The sequence below is a fragment of the Myotis yumanensis genome, unplaced genomic scaffold (assembly GCF_028538775.1).
Source record: "Myotis yumanensis isolate MYYU_CA2020_CCGP unplaced genomic scaffold, mMyoYum1.0.hap1 SCAF_1, whole genome shotgun sequence".
NCBI lineage: Eukaryota > Metazoa > Chordata > Mammalia > Chiroptera > Vespertilionidae > Myotis > Myotis yumanensis.
Genome location: NW_027223752.1, coordinates 15,772,326 through 15,789,475, shown reverse-complemented (window position 1 = coordinate 15,789,475; position 17,150 = coordinate 15,772,326). Strand labels below are relative to the sequence as shown.

Below are 17,150 nucleotides of genomic sequence, written 5' to 3'. Positions count from 1 at the left end.
CCTCCCTCCCTCTCCCCTCCATCCCTCCTTTCCACTCTCTAAAAATCAATGTCCTCAGGTGAGGATACACTGTCCACTGCGCTGGGCAGGATGTGGGTGTCAGCACTTACTCACCTGGCGGTGAGCACCAGGAGGCAATGGGACAGGCACTCACTGGCCTCACACTGTCTACACATGCAGAATCAACCACAGGACAAGAAGCATGGTCCAGCCCTAGCCGGGTTGGCTCAGTGGATAGAGCGTCAGCCTGCAGACTGAAGGGTCCCAGGTTTGATTCCAGTCAAGGACACATGCCCAGGTTGCTGGTTCAATCCCCAGTGAGGGGCGTGCAGGAGGCAGACGATCAATGATTCTCATCATTGATGTTTCTATCTCTCTCTCTCCCTCTCCCTTCCTCTCTGAAATCAATTTAAAAAAAAAAAAAACACTTAAAAAAAAAAGAAAAGAAATATGGTCCATCGTTTTAAGGGCTGGACCCCACAGCCATTAAAGAATAAGACAAATAACACAGAACTGTCTCCAAATGAAGCAGCCACGTGCAGGTTCCCTAAGGCATGGCGTTCTGTGACACAAACAGAACGGTGTGTATGCAGAGACCTGCATACAGGTGTGTCCCTTTGTGTGGACAGAACACCTATGGACAGGGACTGCCAAGAGCCAGGTCCCTGAGTGATCGGAATCGAGAACAAGAAGGAAACTGACTTCTCATTGTACTTTGAGTCCTTTGATTTTCTTTTAACATGTGCATGTATTAATATTCAAAGTGATAAAGAAAACAGTAACTGTTAGCTGATAATAACGTGACTGCTCATGGAGACTCTTGGCATTTTCAGGAACCCCAACACAAACTCGTCTTGAATCCTCAAAATGAAAGTAGCATCTTGCATTAACATCTAATTTTCTCTAGTTCCCCATCTATTAAACAGGTGAGGACAGCACCCCTACCTCTGGGGAGCTGGAAGATACAGAGGGGTTTTGTCTGAAAGAAGACACGGGGGTAGCCCCTCCTTAACCGTGCCTGCTGGGCCTGCACACCCATACCGCCCACACCCAGCAGGATGGTCAGTTAGCATCCATATGGACTTCAGGGTCGCTCACACGCTGCCCAAACCAGAACACTAAGTCTACAAATGCCAACGACCCTGGAATAGAGGCATCCATGGGCAGAAACCCATTCACCCACTCCCCCAGGTCACCAACAACAGAAAACGGATAGCAGCAAGCACCATTTACAGAGGCGGGCATCCCACATGTCCGCACTGACCCCTTTAATGCACACGACATCCCCAGACTAAGTACTGTTATCATCCTCACTTTACAGAAGAAACTGAGGCACCAAGGGGTTAAGTCACATGCCCAGGGCTGCAGGTGGAGCCAGGCCTGGGGCCCAGGCAGGCTCATCAACAGACAACAGTGTCTACCCAGTTCCCTCCGGGAGCTGTGGAACGTGTTTATCTGCAAGGCTGCGTTATGACAGTCCCCATGCATTGCTGCAAAGGAAACCTAAGTCCTCCTCCCACCCCACACCCCCTCAATGATGCCAAGGCCAGACAGTAAGACAAACAGACCTGCATCATTTAATCCTGGAAAAGATCCGCCTTCCTCCCCCCAAAGAATCTCCAGGAAGCATTCCAGCAAAGAACGGTAAGCATCCCCGCAGAAAGGGACCTAGGGACAACCCCTTGTGAAGGAATGCAGGCCCTGAGGGGAAGGGACACTGGCACCCCAAGCTCCCTGGGGTGCCTCCCAGGCCGGGTTACTGTTAACACCACACTCAGGGCTCCGGGAGGGCAGGGGCTCCATCCCACTGCCCCCACTGCCTCGGTGAACTCGAGCCACAATAGAGTGCCGGCCACATTCCTTCTGGGGAACTGTGTGAAGGGTCCCCGTGGGAAAGCCAGCATCAATAACATGGTCTGGGGTGCACCAGAAACATTTCCTGCGAGCTAGTCAGCCCAGCTGCCTCCAAGTTCCTCCAGGACGAGGACCTCACAGACGTCTGCTTTTGGAGCCGCCAGGAGGCCCACGCTAATTGGGCAGAGAAGAGACACACCAGGAAGCCACGTTCTCAGGTGCAGAGGCCTCACGGCTGGGCTCAGGGAAGCCCAACTGGCTGTACAAAGTCCCTGACACTCCCGAGCCTCAGTTTCCTCCCCCCTCCATCCCTGGGCTGCTGGGCTTCGGATGAAGTGAGATAAGGAAGCTGGAAGGACCACATTAAAGTCGGCGAATATTACAGCACGGCGGGCCAAGGTTCACCCACATTTTACACCGCAATGCTCCATAAAGTCACGTGCCTTTTCACCACCCCCTGCAACACAGCTTCCACCACGGGACACAGAAGAGTGGGAAGGCGAGAAGGCGCCGGAGGAGGGACAGAAAACACAGGAGCCAGCATTTCCAAATGGGGCACTGTGGAGATCTAAAACGAAAAGCGCCCAGCAATTCCAACCAACAGCTCTACTTCTTTGCTGTCCCTCTGCAGTCCCTCTGGGCATGCTGAGAAAGCCACAAAGTGGGTGTGAGGAAGCAGCAAGCTGCTCCTGAGTTAGGGGGGAGAGGGTAGAGGAGAACAAACCAGGTCCCCAGGGAGAGGGGAAGAACCAGCCGAGGCACAGGAACACACAGCTTCACTAAAAACAAGCTGAGTCAAAGGCCCATCTGCTGACTTGTCAGAGGGCCCGCCTAACAAGGGGCAGCGAGGGTGGGCCCTCATGTTTCCCCAAGGTGTCCCAGCAGGACCAGGCTCCAGACGCCTACTGATGCCATCCATGTGCGACGCCCGCTCGGAGAAGAGGCATTACACCTGCCAAGGGCACGACTCAGCCTTGCAAGGAAGGGTCCCTAGGACAAAATGGCAGTCTCTGGACGCCTGTGAACATAACAAGGACAGTAACTCCTCCTTACTGCCGGAGGTGCCCAAAGAGAAAGGGCTGGCTTTCTGTGTGGGCCTCAAGGTCACCAGATTGGATCCACTCTAGAAGTTAAAGGAAAGAAGAAAGGTACGGAACCGGCCGCTCCCTCATGCCCGTTTCCCCATCTGTAAAACAAAGGGCTGGATGAGACGCTCTCCAACATCCCTTTCTGCTCACAGATTTTTACAAGGCCTGACATTCAACTAAACAACCCATCCCGGTCTGTTCGGGTCAGCCTCTCCGGCGCTGACACTGCCCCAAACATTCAGAGCAGAGCCCCCAGTCATTTGCAAAGATCTCTGGACTTTTTCATTGGGAAAGTCAGAGACAACTCATCATCCATCAAAACAGGAGCGCCGGACCCCCAGATCATGAATGTCCATCCACATCTCCGGTGGGACCACTAAACTCTCACCAACACCCCCACCAAACACAACAGCAGCCAAGAACTCCGCCACCCTCTCCAGGGTGAGAGCATTTTGCACCCAGTTTAGAAATGTGGCCGCCAGGGGGCGCTGCTCTGAAAATAATAAAGGCGAGAAGGGGGGGGACTATTTTTAATGTTTTCTTTTCCTTCTTAAGCTTCAATGACGAAATATCTAAAGGGCAGCTAATGAAAACACAAAGCAGCCTGAGATTCTAGAATGGCCTAGACCAGTGGTCGGCCAACTGCGGCTCAGCAAACTGGGGCTCGCGAGCCACATGCGGCTCGGGAGCCTCAGTTGGCCGACCACTGGCCTAGACACTTTCTTTCTTCTCCCCAAAGACATCATTGTGGCCAAAAGGCAACTCAACTTTAAGGGCAACACCCCTTCCAGAGAAATTAACACTCCACAATGGATTTCCCCCAGAAGGGTTGACATCATAGCTTGCCCTGAACTCCCTGTTTAAAGGCAGGGGGTCCACAGGAAGGAAAAGCCAATCTGCAAGTCCAGAAGGAGGACCTAGCCGCGGGTCTCGGCTAGAACTGTTTTTATGAGAGCCTCCTAATTACTGAGCAAAATATACCAACCAGATGACAAGCCTCCTGGCTTAGCTGCAGACAGGGGAGGACACTAATACGGCCAGACCGCAGGCAAAAGGGTGCAAGGTCTTAACTGGGATTTCCCAAGTTTTAGATGACTGCAGGGGGAGCTCCGGCACCTCACACAGCACACTTCAGGAACACATCAACAGGGCTGCCCCACATCTCTTCAGTGCCTAGAGCACATTTTGCTGTCCCACAGGTACAACGTTCAAGTGCCCTTTTCTAACGTTCCAGAAGTCCTCAGACCCATTCTCAAAACCCGGACTTCCAGTTCCTCCTGATTTCCTTCTGTATTCAGCATGTCCTACTGACCCTGGAAAGCCTGCTCGCTCCTGGGGAAGCGGGCCTGAAAGAGGGAAGCCAACTCCATGCCCAGACCCAGGATGCAGACCCAGGAGCTGCTTGTGCTATGTAGAGGGCGCCCCTCTGGCTGCTGGGAGAAGAGCGCCTGCAGGGCGCTGGCCTGGGGCAAAGGAGCACCAGGCCCTTGGGACAGGCATGAGGCACAGAGGCGCTGGGAGCCCCGCTAGCTCTGACTGGCCACTCGCTCCTCGTATCAGGAGATAAGAAATCATACTTGTTCCATTCTTCATGATGCCTGGGCACCCAGCAGGGATGAAAATGCAAGTAGGGCCCATGTTTAAGAATCACATCTATCAACTGGAGACGCTGCATAACAAAAGGTTTCCACCTAGAGTTTGCAAACGGCTTGTGGAGCCGAATTATCTTATGTCTTAGGCTTTCTCGGAGAACGGGATTCCACTCTCAGCTTCTCAAAGGCAAAGCTACCAACATGCGGCAAGATGAGACACACCTGCCCCCAACACTGGATGTTTCTGTAAGGAATGGAGAATGCCATCTTACTTATTAAAACACTGAGTCTCCTCCACTGAGCACCAGCATTGAGGGCTTGGGGGGGGGGGGGGGGCGGACAAGTAGAGGAGGGCCATCCGGTGCCACATGCATTTACCCAGCACCTCAGCACCAGCCACTCCCTAGTTCTGGGACCCCCGGCCTGGTACCAAGGTACCCCACCTCTCTGCGGATGGATCCCCCTTCTCAGACACGTGGCCCGGAATCACCACCCGGCCCATCCTCCAGGCTGGTGCGAGGCTCTATTAAATGAGACAGCAGATCATCGCATACGTGCCGAGCACCGCCGCCCGCTTCACATCGGCTTATCCCGGTGGCGCGCAATGTCAGCTTCACGAGCCGCACTCTCGGGGCACACAGTAGGTGGCCCGCAAACATGCGAACACCGGGTGCCCTTCTCCACGAAGAGAAGGGAACGGAACGGCAGGAGAAAAACACTCCCGTCCAAAGTAACCTCCAGGCACGGGCGGAGCTCGGATCCCCCGATGTCCCGGGTCCCTCCACCACCGTTAGCAGCGCTCCCACCGAGCCCCGGGCGGCCGGAGGCGTCCCCGCCCGGGTCGCAGTGCACCTGAGAGCCCGGGTCGGTGCCGCCCCGCTCACCCTTGGCCACCGCTTCCCTCGAACACCACCGGCGGCCGCCACAGCCGCCCGGCTCCTCGGGCTCCGTGTCCCCCGTGCACGGCTCCCTGCGTGTGGCTCTCACCTCCCACGGAGCCGCCGGGACAGAGCCGGGAACCCCCGGGCGCCGGAGCCCCGCTCCCTCCTTACCTGCACAGTTCGGCGAAGGCCTGGAAATTGAGCTTCTTGATCTTCTTCTCGCTCAGCCAGTAGCCAACTCTCTTCCCCTTCAGAAAGGTCTGCATCTTCCTCCGCGGGCGGGGAGCTCGGGTCCGGAGGAAATGGCCCACAGGCCGAGTCTGGCGGCCAGCGCGCGCCGCGAGCGTGCGGGCACCTCCTCCCGGCGGCGGGGACGCGGAACGCGGCTCCGGGCGCGCAGTCCTGCCGGGAGGGGCGGGCCGGGGCGGGCCGGGGCGGGGCGGCGCCCGGGCGGGGGAGCGGCGCTCAGCGCGGCCGGCCACTGGCTGCCGCCGCGCCGGGCCCGCCCCCGCCGCCTCCCGCGGGGCTCGCCGGCGCGCAAGTTCGCGAGCGCCGCAGCGGGGCCGGCCCGGAGGAGCCAGGGGAGGCCCCGCCCGCCGCCCTCCGGCCACCTAGGGCCGAGCGACCCGCCCTCGGGCGACGGCCACGGAGGACCGGCCCGCGCTCGGGCTCCCGGCCGCCCCGAGGCCCGCCTCCCTCCCGCCTCTCCAGCGCCCCCCACCCTCCGAGTTCGGGCGGCGCAGACGGCCGTTCCGAGCCGGGCGCGTGCCCCTCCCCGCACGCTGGGACCCGGCAGGGCGCACGCGGCCGCCCGCAGCCTCCCGCGGCCTCGCCCCGCCCTCGGTCCTCACCCGCCGCCGCCACTCCCCGCTCGTCCTGATCCTCGTCTTCGCGGGCACCGGCCGCGCCCGGCCCCGCCGCCGCCGCCGCGCTGACCCGGCCGGCCGGCCCGCTGGACCCGCGGGCGGAGGAAGCGCGGCCGCGCCGGCCGCCAGGGGGCAGTGCCGCCCGCCACCTCTTAAAGGCGCCGCGCCTTCCCCGCCTGGGAATGTGCTTGTTTGTGCCCCGGCTCTGGCTGTGGAGCTTGGAGACGGAGAGCGCGGGCCTGGATTTGGGGCGGCCCTGGCCAAGTGGTTTTCCTTTTTAAAGCGGCGATGTGGGCATTTTCTGCCTGTCCTCGGGGAGCGATCGAGGCACCGAATTTCATGCATCAAAAGCATTTCTGTGCCCCCGGCAGCATGCAGCCCCTCCCCCAGGCTCATGCCTCGGAACCGCAGCGGGCTGTGGGAGATGCAGGCGTTCAGTGAGATCATCCCTTCCCTCGAGGACAGACAGATCCAGGCCCAGGATGGTGACCCTGCCGCGGGCACAGGAACACCCACGGGCCTTCTGAGGCTTAGGATGTTGACTCACCCTCTGGGTGTCCCCGTCAACTGTCAACTGAGGGAAGGGAAGGGACTAGAAGCATCGAGGATAAAGGGCAGAACACCCAGTAGACCCTTTGGGGGTGCAAGTCAGCGGCAGCCTCAGCGCCCTTGATTCACAACCCCAGCCTACCCTGCCCAAGCCCTAGTGACCTGCCTTCTCGTAATCACAACCTTTCCCCTGGTTTTCCAAGTTAAAACTAGGTGAGGCTTTCCACTCGGGGCCTGGAGGAGTAAGCAGACCTGTCCCTCTGCCTCCATCTCTCAGCTGGACTGCGCACGTGCTGTGTGACCTTGCAGGCCACTCAGCCTCTCTGAGCATCAGGCCCTCCCTCCTACCTCCCAATAAGCCCTGCCTCATGAGAACACTTCAAACTGCAACAGGAAACACAAAATAGAGGGAAAAAAAGGATAATAATTATAAAACAAATTTTAAAAGAAAAGAAAGCTGCAACCGAGCTTTAGCTATGAGGTCTAAACTGTATGGTGTTACTGGGGTGTGGGGGGGACAGGGAAAGCAGAGTAGAGATGTCTCATTGTAATAGCGCCCCTGGCAGGTGGAAGTGCTCAGTAAAAGTGACTGAATAAGTGAATGTCAGGTAAGCCCCCCCCCCAGGGGGTCCCTGGCCTCTCAGACACAATAGATGCAAAGGTGGCCCTGGACAGTTCTTCTCAGTGGTTAGAGCGTCAGCCTGTGCAGCAGTGTGGCAGGTTCGATTCCGGTCTCGGGCACGTGCCTTAGTTGCAGGTTCGGCCGGCCGGTCAGGATGTATGCAGGAGGCAACCAATTGATGTGTGTCTCTCACATTGATGTTTCTCTCTGTGTGTCTCTCCCCCTCCCTTCCATTCTCTAAAAGAAAAAAGAAGAAATCAATGGGAAAATGAAATAACAATTTTAAACCTCAATCCTCCGTTGAGGATTAACAAACAAACAAACAAAAGATGCAAAAGTGGGAAACTCCAGAACCGGAACCTAAAGAAGAGGCGTCCACATTCCCCCTGGGAGGCAGGTGAACCATTAAGGGGATTCAGTGGACAAGTCCATGGCCGAGGGCCACCTGGGAGAGGATGCCGGAGCTGGGAGAGGAACTGTGGTGGAGGGAGGACCCTGGGGAGGAAGGACTTTGCCAAGGGGCAGAAGTGGGCCACCTGGACAGCCCTCCTAACCCTAGTCCTCCTCCTGGGAGAGAAGGAGGCTGTGGCAGGTGAGACAATGTCATGATTGAGAATTCAATCCTCAGATTCAGCTGATGGACTTGAATTCTAGCTGTGTGACTTTGAACAAGTGCCTTAACCTCTCTGGACCTTACTTGCCTCATCTGAGCCCCACAAGATGGTGTCTGTTAGTAGGAGAAAACTGAAGTAAATCGTGATATCCCCGTTCTGCACCAGTTTGGCACAAGTAGTTAAATGGGCTGGTTCAAGATGTAGCCGGATGGGTATGACCCGTTATCTGAGTGACGGTGGGCGAGGTAATAAAATGCCTGAACCTTGGTTTTGTAATCTATTAAATGGAAGTGACTCTCAAGCCTAGTTCATAAGATTGTTGAGAAGTTTAAATGGGTGTAAATTCATAAAGGACTTTGAACTTGTAAAGGACTATACATTTGTGACGGAACTCAGTTCATAAAGGGCTATATCAGACACGCCTTATGAGTGGTAGTCACTGCTGTGCTGTTACTATTACATCATCCATACAATGGACCCACCTTTAAAATAATATCTGTGCATTCATTCACTAAATATGTATGAAGCACCTACTATGCGCCAGGCACTGGGATACAGCAATGATGAAAACTGCAAAATCTCTGTCCTCCTGGAACTTACATTCCCATGGAGCCGTGGATGAAAAGGGGGGTTTTATGGAAAGTAATCTCAAGGTTGATCTGATCAGAAATCCCTACCTGGGCCGGTCATGGTAGGTAGTCCTATCCCAGGTGTGTGACTGCAGTGACAGGTTAAGCTCAGCCTTAAGGAGGCCCTGCCCATTGTTTCTGTGCATGTAGGTGAACACACCTTTGAAATTACTCTTTTCAGGCCCCTCCTTCTAAAGCCTGACCCCCTTCGAGGGAGCACAGAATCTTAACCACCCTATGACCCCACCCCTGCCTTGCTTCCTCCCACTTTTATGCAATCTGCCTTACCTCTCCTCTTAATTCCAAATGCGTACAAGAAGCTGCAAACTCATTTCTTGAAAGCATTTTTCTCATTCTGTTGAGATCTTTCTTCCAGATGTGTCCTCTGTTTAGTCCTTCACCAAGCTGAACATGAATTTGAATTTTTTTTCAAATTCATCCTTTTAAAATAGCATTTTCCAACAAAACCAAATTAGCATTATCATATTTTAAAACATTAAGAACAGCTCCATACTGTCATCTAAACCACCATATTTAAGTACTCAAATTGCCTCTAAAACTTTACAAGTGGTTTGGCCCAACCAGGGTCCACACCGAGACCTTGCGCTGTCCCCGGATGTGCCTCCTGGGCCCTTCTCAGTGAATTGTCCTACAGGAGGGCTAGCCTTCTGGGTTGCTCCGGTTGCTTCCTCATGGTGCCATTAAGCTTGTTCCTCTTTCTCTGCATTTCTTGGAAACTGGAAGTTAGATCTAAAGTCTTGATTAGATTCAACTTCAAAGTTTTGGGCTGAAGGATGTTATAGATAATGTTATGCGTCCCGGAAAATACATCAGGTCTGGTTGTGCTAAGATTTTTACATATGTACCCACCCACATGACCACCGCCTGAATCCAGACAGAGAATGTTCCTAGCTTCCTAGCTCCCCAGCTGCCCCCCCCCCCCCGCACCCACCCATGTAGTAGCCCCCACACAAAGGAAACCTCTATTCTGACTTTTATCACACAGGTGAGTTTTGCCTGTTTCTATACTTCATAGAGCTGGAATTTTATAAGAAGAACTCTTTGGCCCTAGCTGGTTTGGCTCAGTGGATAGAGTATCAGCCTGCAGACCCAAGGGCCCCAGGTTCGATTCTGGTGAAGGGCACGTACCTCATTTGCAGGCTTCTCCCCGGCCCGGGCCCTGGTCAGGGCACGTGCAGGAGGCAACCAATTGATGTGTTTCTCTTACATCAATATTTCTCTCTGTCTTTCCCTCTCTCTTCCACTCTCTCTAAAAATCAAAGGGGAAATATCCTCAGATGAGGATTAAAAAAGAAGAAGAAGAAGAAGAAGAAGAGAACTCTTTGACTCAGTATTATCAGTGAGATTGTTAGGGGCAGAAATAGAACAGTAGAGACTAGCTATAGTTATAAGAAATATTAATCATGTTCTGTTAACCCACAATTGTTTTGTCCTGATTAAAGGAAGCATATTCTGATCTGGCCGGGAATTGTATGCCCCAGGACCTGGGAGTTAACCTTGGAATTCTGTCCATTCTCCTTATCCTAGAACTGCCTGTCAGCATGGAAAGACTGGAGTCTACCCTTTGCAACCGGCCCCCTTCCCCCCCACCCACCCATCCTCACCCCCGCCCCCGCCTGCATTGCCTGTAATATGTAACCATTTTACCCACTCTTATTCCTTTTACCTACTTCCCCATATAATCTTTGTCCTTCTATCCAATATAAGCAGCTGGTTTATGGGAGGGGTGCAGAGCAGATTTTCTTGGTTGACCTGCCCTACCATGCTGCCAGCAGTATTGGAATAAATGCTCTTATATGATTCAACTCCTTCTCTGCTTAGTTGGCTCAAGAAATGTCAGGCAGCCCAGGCCCATTGGTTGTCTGGTTTCAAGATGCAAACATATTGTTTGTCGAGTGTATCAAGGTTTCTCCCCATTGTTGTCTTAGTTCATTAGATGAATAAGCTTAGACCTCCTTTGGTTTTAACACCAACTGATAATCTTGCCTGAATTCATGATTTCCTTGGAGGTTGTGAAACTGATCAGACTATCTAAAGTAGCTGCTATCCCTAGAAGAAGCGGGATAGAAGAGATTTTATTTTAAAGATTTTTTTTAATTGATTTTTAGGGAGAGAGGAAAGGAGAGGGAGAGAGAGAGAAACATCAATGTGAGAGCAACATAGATTGGCTGCCTCCTTCAAGCCCCTACTGGGGATCGAACCTGCAACCTAGGTATGTGCCCTGACCAGGAATCGAACCAGCAACTTTTTGGTGCACAGAACAATGCCCAACCAACTGAGCCACACAGGCCAGGGCTAGATTTAGTGGGAGGGAGATGATCCAATTCAAGAAATGTTCATTAGTGTATACACAGTGACCAAGCCCCTGAACCTGGTTTTCAACAAACTCCTTAACCCATTGCTATAAGGATTTCTGCAGCCATCCTGCAAAGAAGGGTGTGTGCTCCCCATTTTACCAGCTGAGGACACCAGTGGGTGAAATGCCCGGCTGGAGGTCACAGGGTGATGGCCAGGTGCAGCCTGCCCCTCAGGCTGGGCCTTCCCACCATCCCGTTTCCGTGGGAAGAGACAAAAAAGGGTTGAGGACAGTAACGCTCTTCTTGAGACCTCCAGAGGAAAGAAGGAAGGAAATGCTCAGAGAGGCAGTGCAATCGAGTTTTGAAATGCAGCTAGCTGCAGCAACGTGCCCTTTGCACAGGCCAGTAAACCAAGGCAGAGGGCAGAAGTCAGCAGCGGCCAGTTCTGCTTGTGGCCTGAGCAAGACCAAGCTCCCAGGACGACCCGGCCAGAGCCTCGGTGGGCAATGCGAGCGCTCTGCTCACACCATCGCATTCATTCCCAAGCAGAAGCAGTGACAAAGCACTGGGCAGGCCTGTGCGTGGGGATTTGTCTCCACGTCAGCTCCCTTCTATATCCGTTCTCCTTCCAAAGCCTGGGAAACGTCCGTCCTTCTCAAAGCCATCAGTTCCCTCCATTCCAGACATGTAGCGGCATTCCTTCAGTCCTCTGTGGCACTTAGAAAACATAGCTATTGACTAACTATATTAAGGAATGCCATCCACATACCCCCTCCCCCCCCCGGCAGCCCATGAGCCCCAGGGAGCGTCACCCGCTGGGGTCATGGGGAAAGAGGCCCCTGGTGGCCTCTCAGGCCCTGAGTTGATTTTCCTGGCACAGTCTGACCCTCTGGGCTGTGCCAGGCCAGAAGTGCAGAGGGACTCGCTTTATGAGAACCCTAAATTTAAAAAGAGAAGAAAAAACAAGCTCACAGCACATGTGCCTCAGCACCCTTGGGTCTAAAAGATTCCAAGCACCTTCCAAGCACACACACTGTGTGCCTGTGCAGCTTAAATGAGCACACGTGTCACCTGGAAGTGTAGGCTCTGATTGGGGGTGGGGCGGGGGAGAGGGGCTGGGGCCCTGCATTTCTAGCGGGCAGTGTCCATGCTGCTGCTGCCTGAGCAGCTCTGAGCCAAGAGATACTAAGAACTCCAGGAGTTGAGGATCCAATGGTTGAGGATTCTTAGGAGGAAGGAGGAAATATTGGACTCAGAAAATAAACAAGAGTGGCCCTTTGCACGCACCGGTGATGATGATATGCAATGAAAGGGAGTGCAATTTTTAAATTCCTCTGCCTCTAAAGTCAACATAAACAAATGCCAGAAATAAAACAGTCTTCCCCGCCCTGGCTTGTGTGGCTCAGTTGGTTGAGAGTTGTCCTGTGCACAGAAAGGTTTCCGGTTCGCTTCCCGGTCAGGGCATATGCCCAGGTCGGAGGTTCGGTTCCTGGTAGGGGGCATGCAGGAGGCAGCCAACCAATGATTCTCATCCTTTCTAATGGATAGTTCTATCTTTCTCTCCCTCTCCCTTCCTTTCTCTCTAAAATCAATAAAAACATATATATTTTTTAAAAGTTGTTAGACCCTGGAGGACCAGCTCTGTGTGTTTCTCAACTCCATATTCCAACTGCTCAGAATTTTTGTTTTTAATTGATGAGAGAGAGAGAGACATCAGTTTGTTTTTCCACTTATTTATGCATTCATTGTATGTGCCTTGGTTGCTTCTTATATGTGCCCTGACTGGGGATCAAACCCATAACTTTGGTATATCCAGACAACACTCTAACCAACCGAGCTACCTAGCCAGGGCCAAGAGGCACTTATTAAATACTAGCGGCCCGGTGCACAAAATTTGTGCACGTGCAGGGTCCCTAGGCCTGCCCAGTAATCAGGGCCTATCTTTGGGGTGACCAGCAGGGTAATTGGGGGGTCCCTGCTGGCACCTGCCTTGGCTGGCCTGGCACTGCCTGCTCACTAGCAAGCCCCACCCTCCACCACTGCCATCGATCACCTCCCTCTGTGGGGCAACCGGCAAGGTGATCAGGGGGCCCCCACTGGCACCCGCCTTGGCTGCCCTGGGGCCTGCGGGCTGGGGGCAGCTCCTGTGTTGAGCGTCTGTCGCCTGGTGGTCAGTGCGCATCACAGCAACCAGTTGTTCCACCATTCGGTCAATTTGCATATTAGTCTTTTGTTATATAGGATTATTTTTATACTTGGGGAGAAAGTGAAGTTTCTGGGTGATTTTTCAATTTTTTTGTGTGTGTTTTAAAGATACAATTAATACACACCCATTAAAGGATTTTTAGAAAAAAAGAAACTAGGCAAGAAAAAATTACCTAACAATCACAGTATTCATTTCCTTCCAGTGTCTGTTCTATAGATAGGTAACAAGTTTTTATTTTAATGTTATATCCTGCTTTCCCCCATCTCATCATCATACCTCAGGTATCCTTTATGCTGTAATAGTCTTAATAATCATTAGTTTTAATGACAGCCTTCCATCTTGCCTGGCGATGGCCCATCAGCTCACTTAACTAGTCCCCTGCACCTGGACCGAATTATTCTCCAGTTTTCCATCTTATTGTGAGGACCCAGCAGTTTGCTTGCAGTGCTGCCACCTAAGTGTTAGCAATTGTTCCAGATACAGCTACCTACGTCTGACTAGAGAGAGGGCCGCTATTGCAGGTAGTGCTGAATGATGTCTTTATCCCCAAAACTTACTTAGGATTTTGTTCTTGCAAATGACTCCTCAGAGAGGAATCATGGGGGGAGCGGTATCCAACTCCCTCAGTAACAGAATCTCAGCGGTGTTTCCCAAGGGCTGAAACTGGCTTCAGCCTCCCTCCTATCTTTATAAATGGTGATACCCACTCGGCAGCAGCCATTTCAGTTTCTCTTGCTTTTAGTACAAATGGGGCTGAGTTTTCAGGGGAAATGACATAGTAAGAAGCCCCGAATCCCCCACCAGCGGCGTCCTTCCTTGACAGTTGCTCATGGCCTTTAAAGACCCGGGTGGGCCCCCTGCTGTTTGCCATATTACATGCAGCCCCAAAAGTTGTCAGATTGAGCAAATAGAAATAAATACAGGAAGCCAGTTTGATTGGAATCTCTGATAAACAATGACTAACTTTTGTTTTAGTATAAGTACATCCTGAATGAGCTGTGGGGTATACTTCAACTTTTTATTTTTAAATCTTTTTTTTTTAAGTATCACTGTTTTGTTTTTATTGATTTTAGAGAAAGAGGAAGGAAGGAGAGAGAAAGAGAGAGAGAGAGAGAGAGAGAGAGAAGAAACATTGATGTGAGAATGTGAGCGTGAGATGTGAGAACCATCAATCGGTTGCCTCCCTCACGACCAGGGATGGAACCTGAAGCCTGGGTATGTGCCCTGACTGGGAATCGAACCCACAACCTTTCAGTGTACCAGACGATGCTCCAATCAACTGAGCCATACAAGCCAGGGCTATACTTAGACTTTTAAAAAAGTATCCGTTGTTTATGGGAGAGAGTGCCTGAATCCACCATTTGAAGCCACGTCAGTGTGAATGTGACCTTTATCTGCCACCTGGGGTCAGTCCGTCCTCTTCTCCAGGGAGTGGGACGCCTGTGCTGATCAGATGCCAAGGGTATAATCTCTATTAGGAAACCTGGGTATGTCCTAGAGGAGCTAGGATTGTTTGTTTTGTTGGGTAAAGATTTTGCCTGATTACATTAGTGGGTAAAGGTTTGTTTTCTTTTGGGAGAGCCAGAAATATCCAGGCCGCCTGGCCCCAGACGGTTGGTGGGATCGGTCCGAGCAGCTTCCTCCACGTCATCCCTGAGGAAAGCCCTGCAAGGATAGTCAGTGGGAAAAGAAGAGCACATCTGAGCCTTAAGAAGGGGACAGCGGGGGGCCGTGGGGTGGGGATGGGTCAAGCTGAAGGTGCCGTCAGGGACCATCCAGCATCTTGGTGTGGAAGGACAGACTCGAGGCCTGCTGGGAGCTCCCTGGACAAGGTTCCTGACTGGTCTGCTCATTGAAGGCAGCTCACCTGGCACCCACAGCCTGACCTCCAGAAAGTTCTTCTGTCTTTGTGCTCAATCTCCCATTCCCTCGGGGTAGAATCAGACCTTTTTAACTTCTTTTTTTAAAAATATTTTAAAAATTTATTTCAGAGAGGAAGGGAGAGAAAGAGACAGAAACATCAACGATGAGAGAAAATCATTGATCGGCTGCCTCCTACTGGGGATCAAGTCCACAACCCGGGCGTGTGCCCTTGGCCGGAATCAAACCCAGGACCCTTCAGTCCACAGACTGACGCTCTATCCACTGAGCCAAACAGGCTAGGGCGAATTCTCTTCTCTTGAAGTAGATAGCAATATGTCTATTTATGAGGCCTCTGCTCAAATTAGCTTTTTTGACTGGCTCTAGTCCTTCATTTCATAGATAAGGAGGCTGAGGCTAAGTGAGCTGCTCAGTGTCACTCAGCGAGTTGGTGGCAGACAATACCGGAACCCAGTCTCTGGCTCCAGGAGGTATCGGAGGGGTGTATAGGCTGGTGAACAGTGAGTGCCTGGTGTTCAAAACCCAGGCCCTGTCCTTGGTGCGTGCATGACACGGAGAATGTTTCTTTAGCCTTTCTATGAGCCTCAGTTTCCTCATCTGTAAAATGGGAATTACACTATCACCTCACTCACTCAAGGGATTTCCCAGAGGATCAAGAGAGATGATCCTTAAGCACTCCTTGTCCCAGGGCTGGGCATGCCGCTAACTGTTGTTATTGTAGGAGTTGCTTCAAATGCGATTTGAGCAAAAAGCAAAACAAAACAAACAAACAAAAACCAGGTGGCGGAGGTCACCCTGGTCCAAAATCTCAATGTTGTACAAAGCTGGGAGTTGGATGTGAGTCAACTTTGACTTTCAAATCTTGCTTCCTCTTCAAGATGATTCTGAACACACTGTAATGTTGGGTCCAGGGATATAAACGAGGCCAATCCTGGCCACCACTCATTCATCCCCTCCCACACTGAGGGCCCACATGTTCTAGGGGTTGAGGATGCATCATGGAACCTCCGAAGCTCTGCCCCTGCTGCAGCTCACACAAGTCTGAACACAAGCAATACACAGCAACAATGTAGACTACAAGGTCTGGGAGCGCGGGGTGCTGAGAAGAAAAATAAACCGAGGGCTCTGTGACATTTTCGCCCTGGACGTTAGCGCCACCTAGAGGACACTTTAAATTTTGGGGGCCTTTTTATAGATGCATTGATTTGGGGCACGGCTAACAGGTAGCGGGCAGGTGTCGCGGACGCGGGACATCTTGCGATACACAAGACAGATGAAGGGACGAGGGTCGGAAGACGGACATCCTCCTGCAGCCTGGAATGTCCCAGCAGGCATCCACGTGGGTGAAAAACCTGCTTATCATGATAGGAGCCTGGAACCTAACTTGGTTTTATAATCAAACACAAGGTATTTTGTACACAGATTTATCTCTTATCTCTCACTGCATTTTCAGGAATTCAAGAGCTATGTACACAGAAAGAAAGTTAGACTTTGTTTGCTTTGGGACTGCACCAAAGAGTTGTTTACTGTTTTAGGGAATGACACCTTTGAGAAATTTGAGTCAATACAGCCCATCTTTGTTACGGTCACATTTATAGCAACTCCAGGGTTAAATGCAGACAGCTGCCAGAAGATTTATATGTTAAAATATGTACTAAATTACTAAACATTAATTTTCTTTTCTTTTTTTTTATTGATTTCAGAGAAGGAGAGGGAGAGAGAGAGATAAAAACATCAATGATGGGAGAGAATCACCGATCGGCTGCTTCCTACACACCCCTCGCCCCTTGGGGACCAAGTCCGCAACCCTGGCATGTGCCCTGACCAGGAATTGAAACTGACCTCCTGATTCATAGGTCGGACTCAACCACTGAGCCACGCCGGCTGGGCTATTTCTCTTTTAAATTTCATAAGTACCTGCTATCTGATTCGTCCTCTGCCAGAGGACAATGTATTCCATGGATTTTTGGAGCAGGGAGGTGGACTAGGAGCTTGCTCCATTCCACGCATCGACCCGGCATTGCAGTGCTTCTGAGACGGTGCACCCCAC

At 52.0% G+C, this 17,150-nt stretch overlaps 1 protein-coding gene and 1 pseudogene across 1 annotated transcript in view; one reads left to right on the top strand and one right to left on the bottom strand.

Moving 5' to 3' along the window:
- LOC139010277 (inositol-tetrakisphosphate 1-kinase) overlaps positions 1-6,356 on the bottom strand; it is a 135,696-nt gene extending 129,340 nt beyond the window's left edge. Inside the window, exons 1-2 of the mRNA XM_070414521.1 lie at positions 6,267-6,356; positions 5,587-5,817 (exon numbers count right to left, since the gene is read on the bottom strand). Of these exons, the coding sequence (XP_070270622.1) occupies positions 5,587-5,681 (95 nt within the window). The 5' untranslated portion in view covers positions 5,682-5,817; positions 6,267-6,356. The remainder of the gene's footprint in view (positions 1-5,586; positions 5,818-6,266) is intronic.
- A 10,635-nt stretch (positions 6,357-16,991) lies between these two features.
- Positions 16,992-17,150, top strand: LOC138999554 (U2 spliceosomal RNA; annotated as a pseudogene).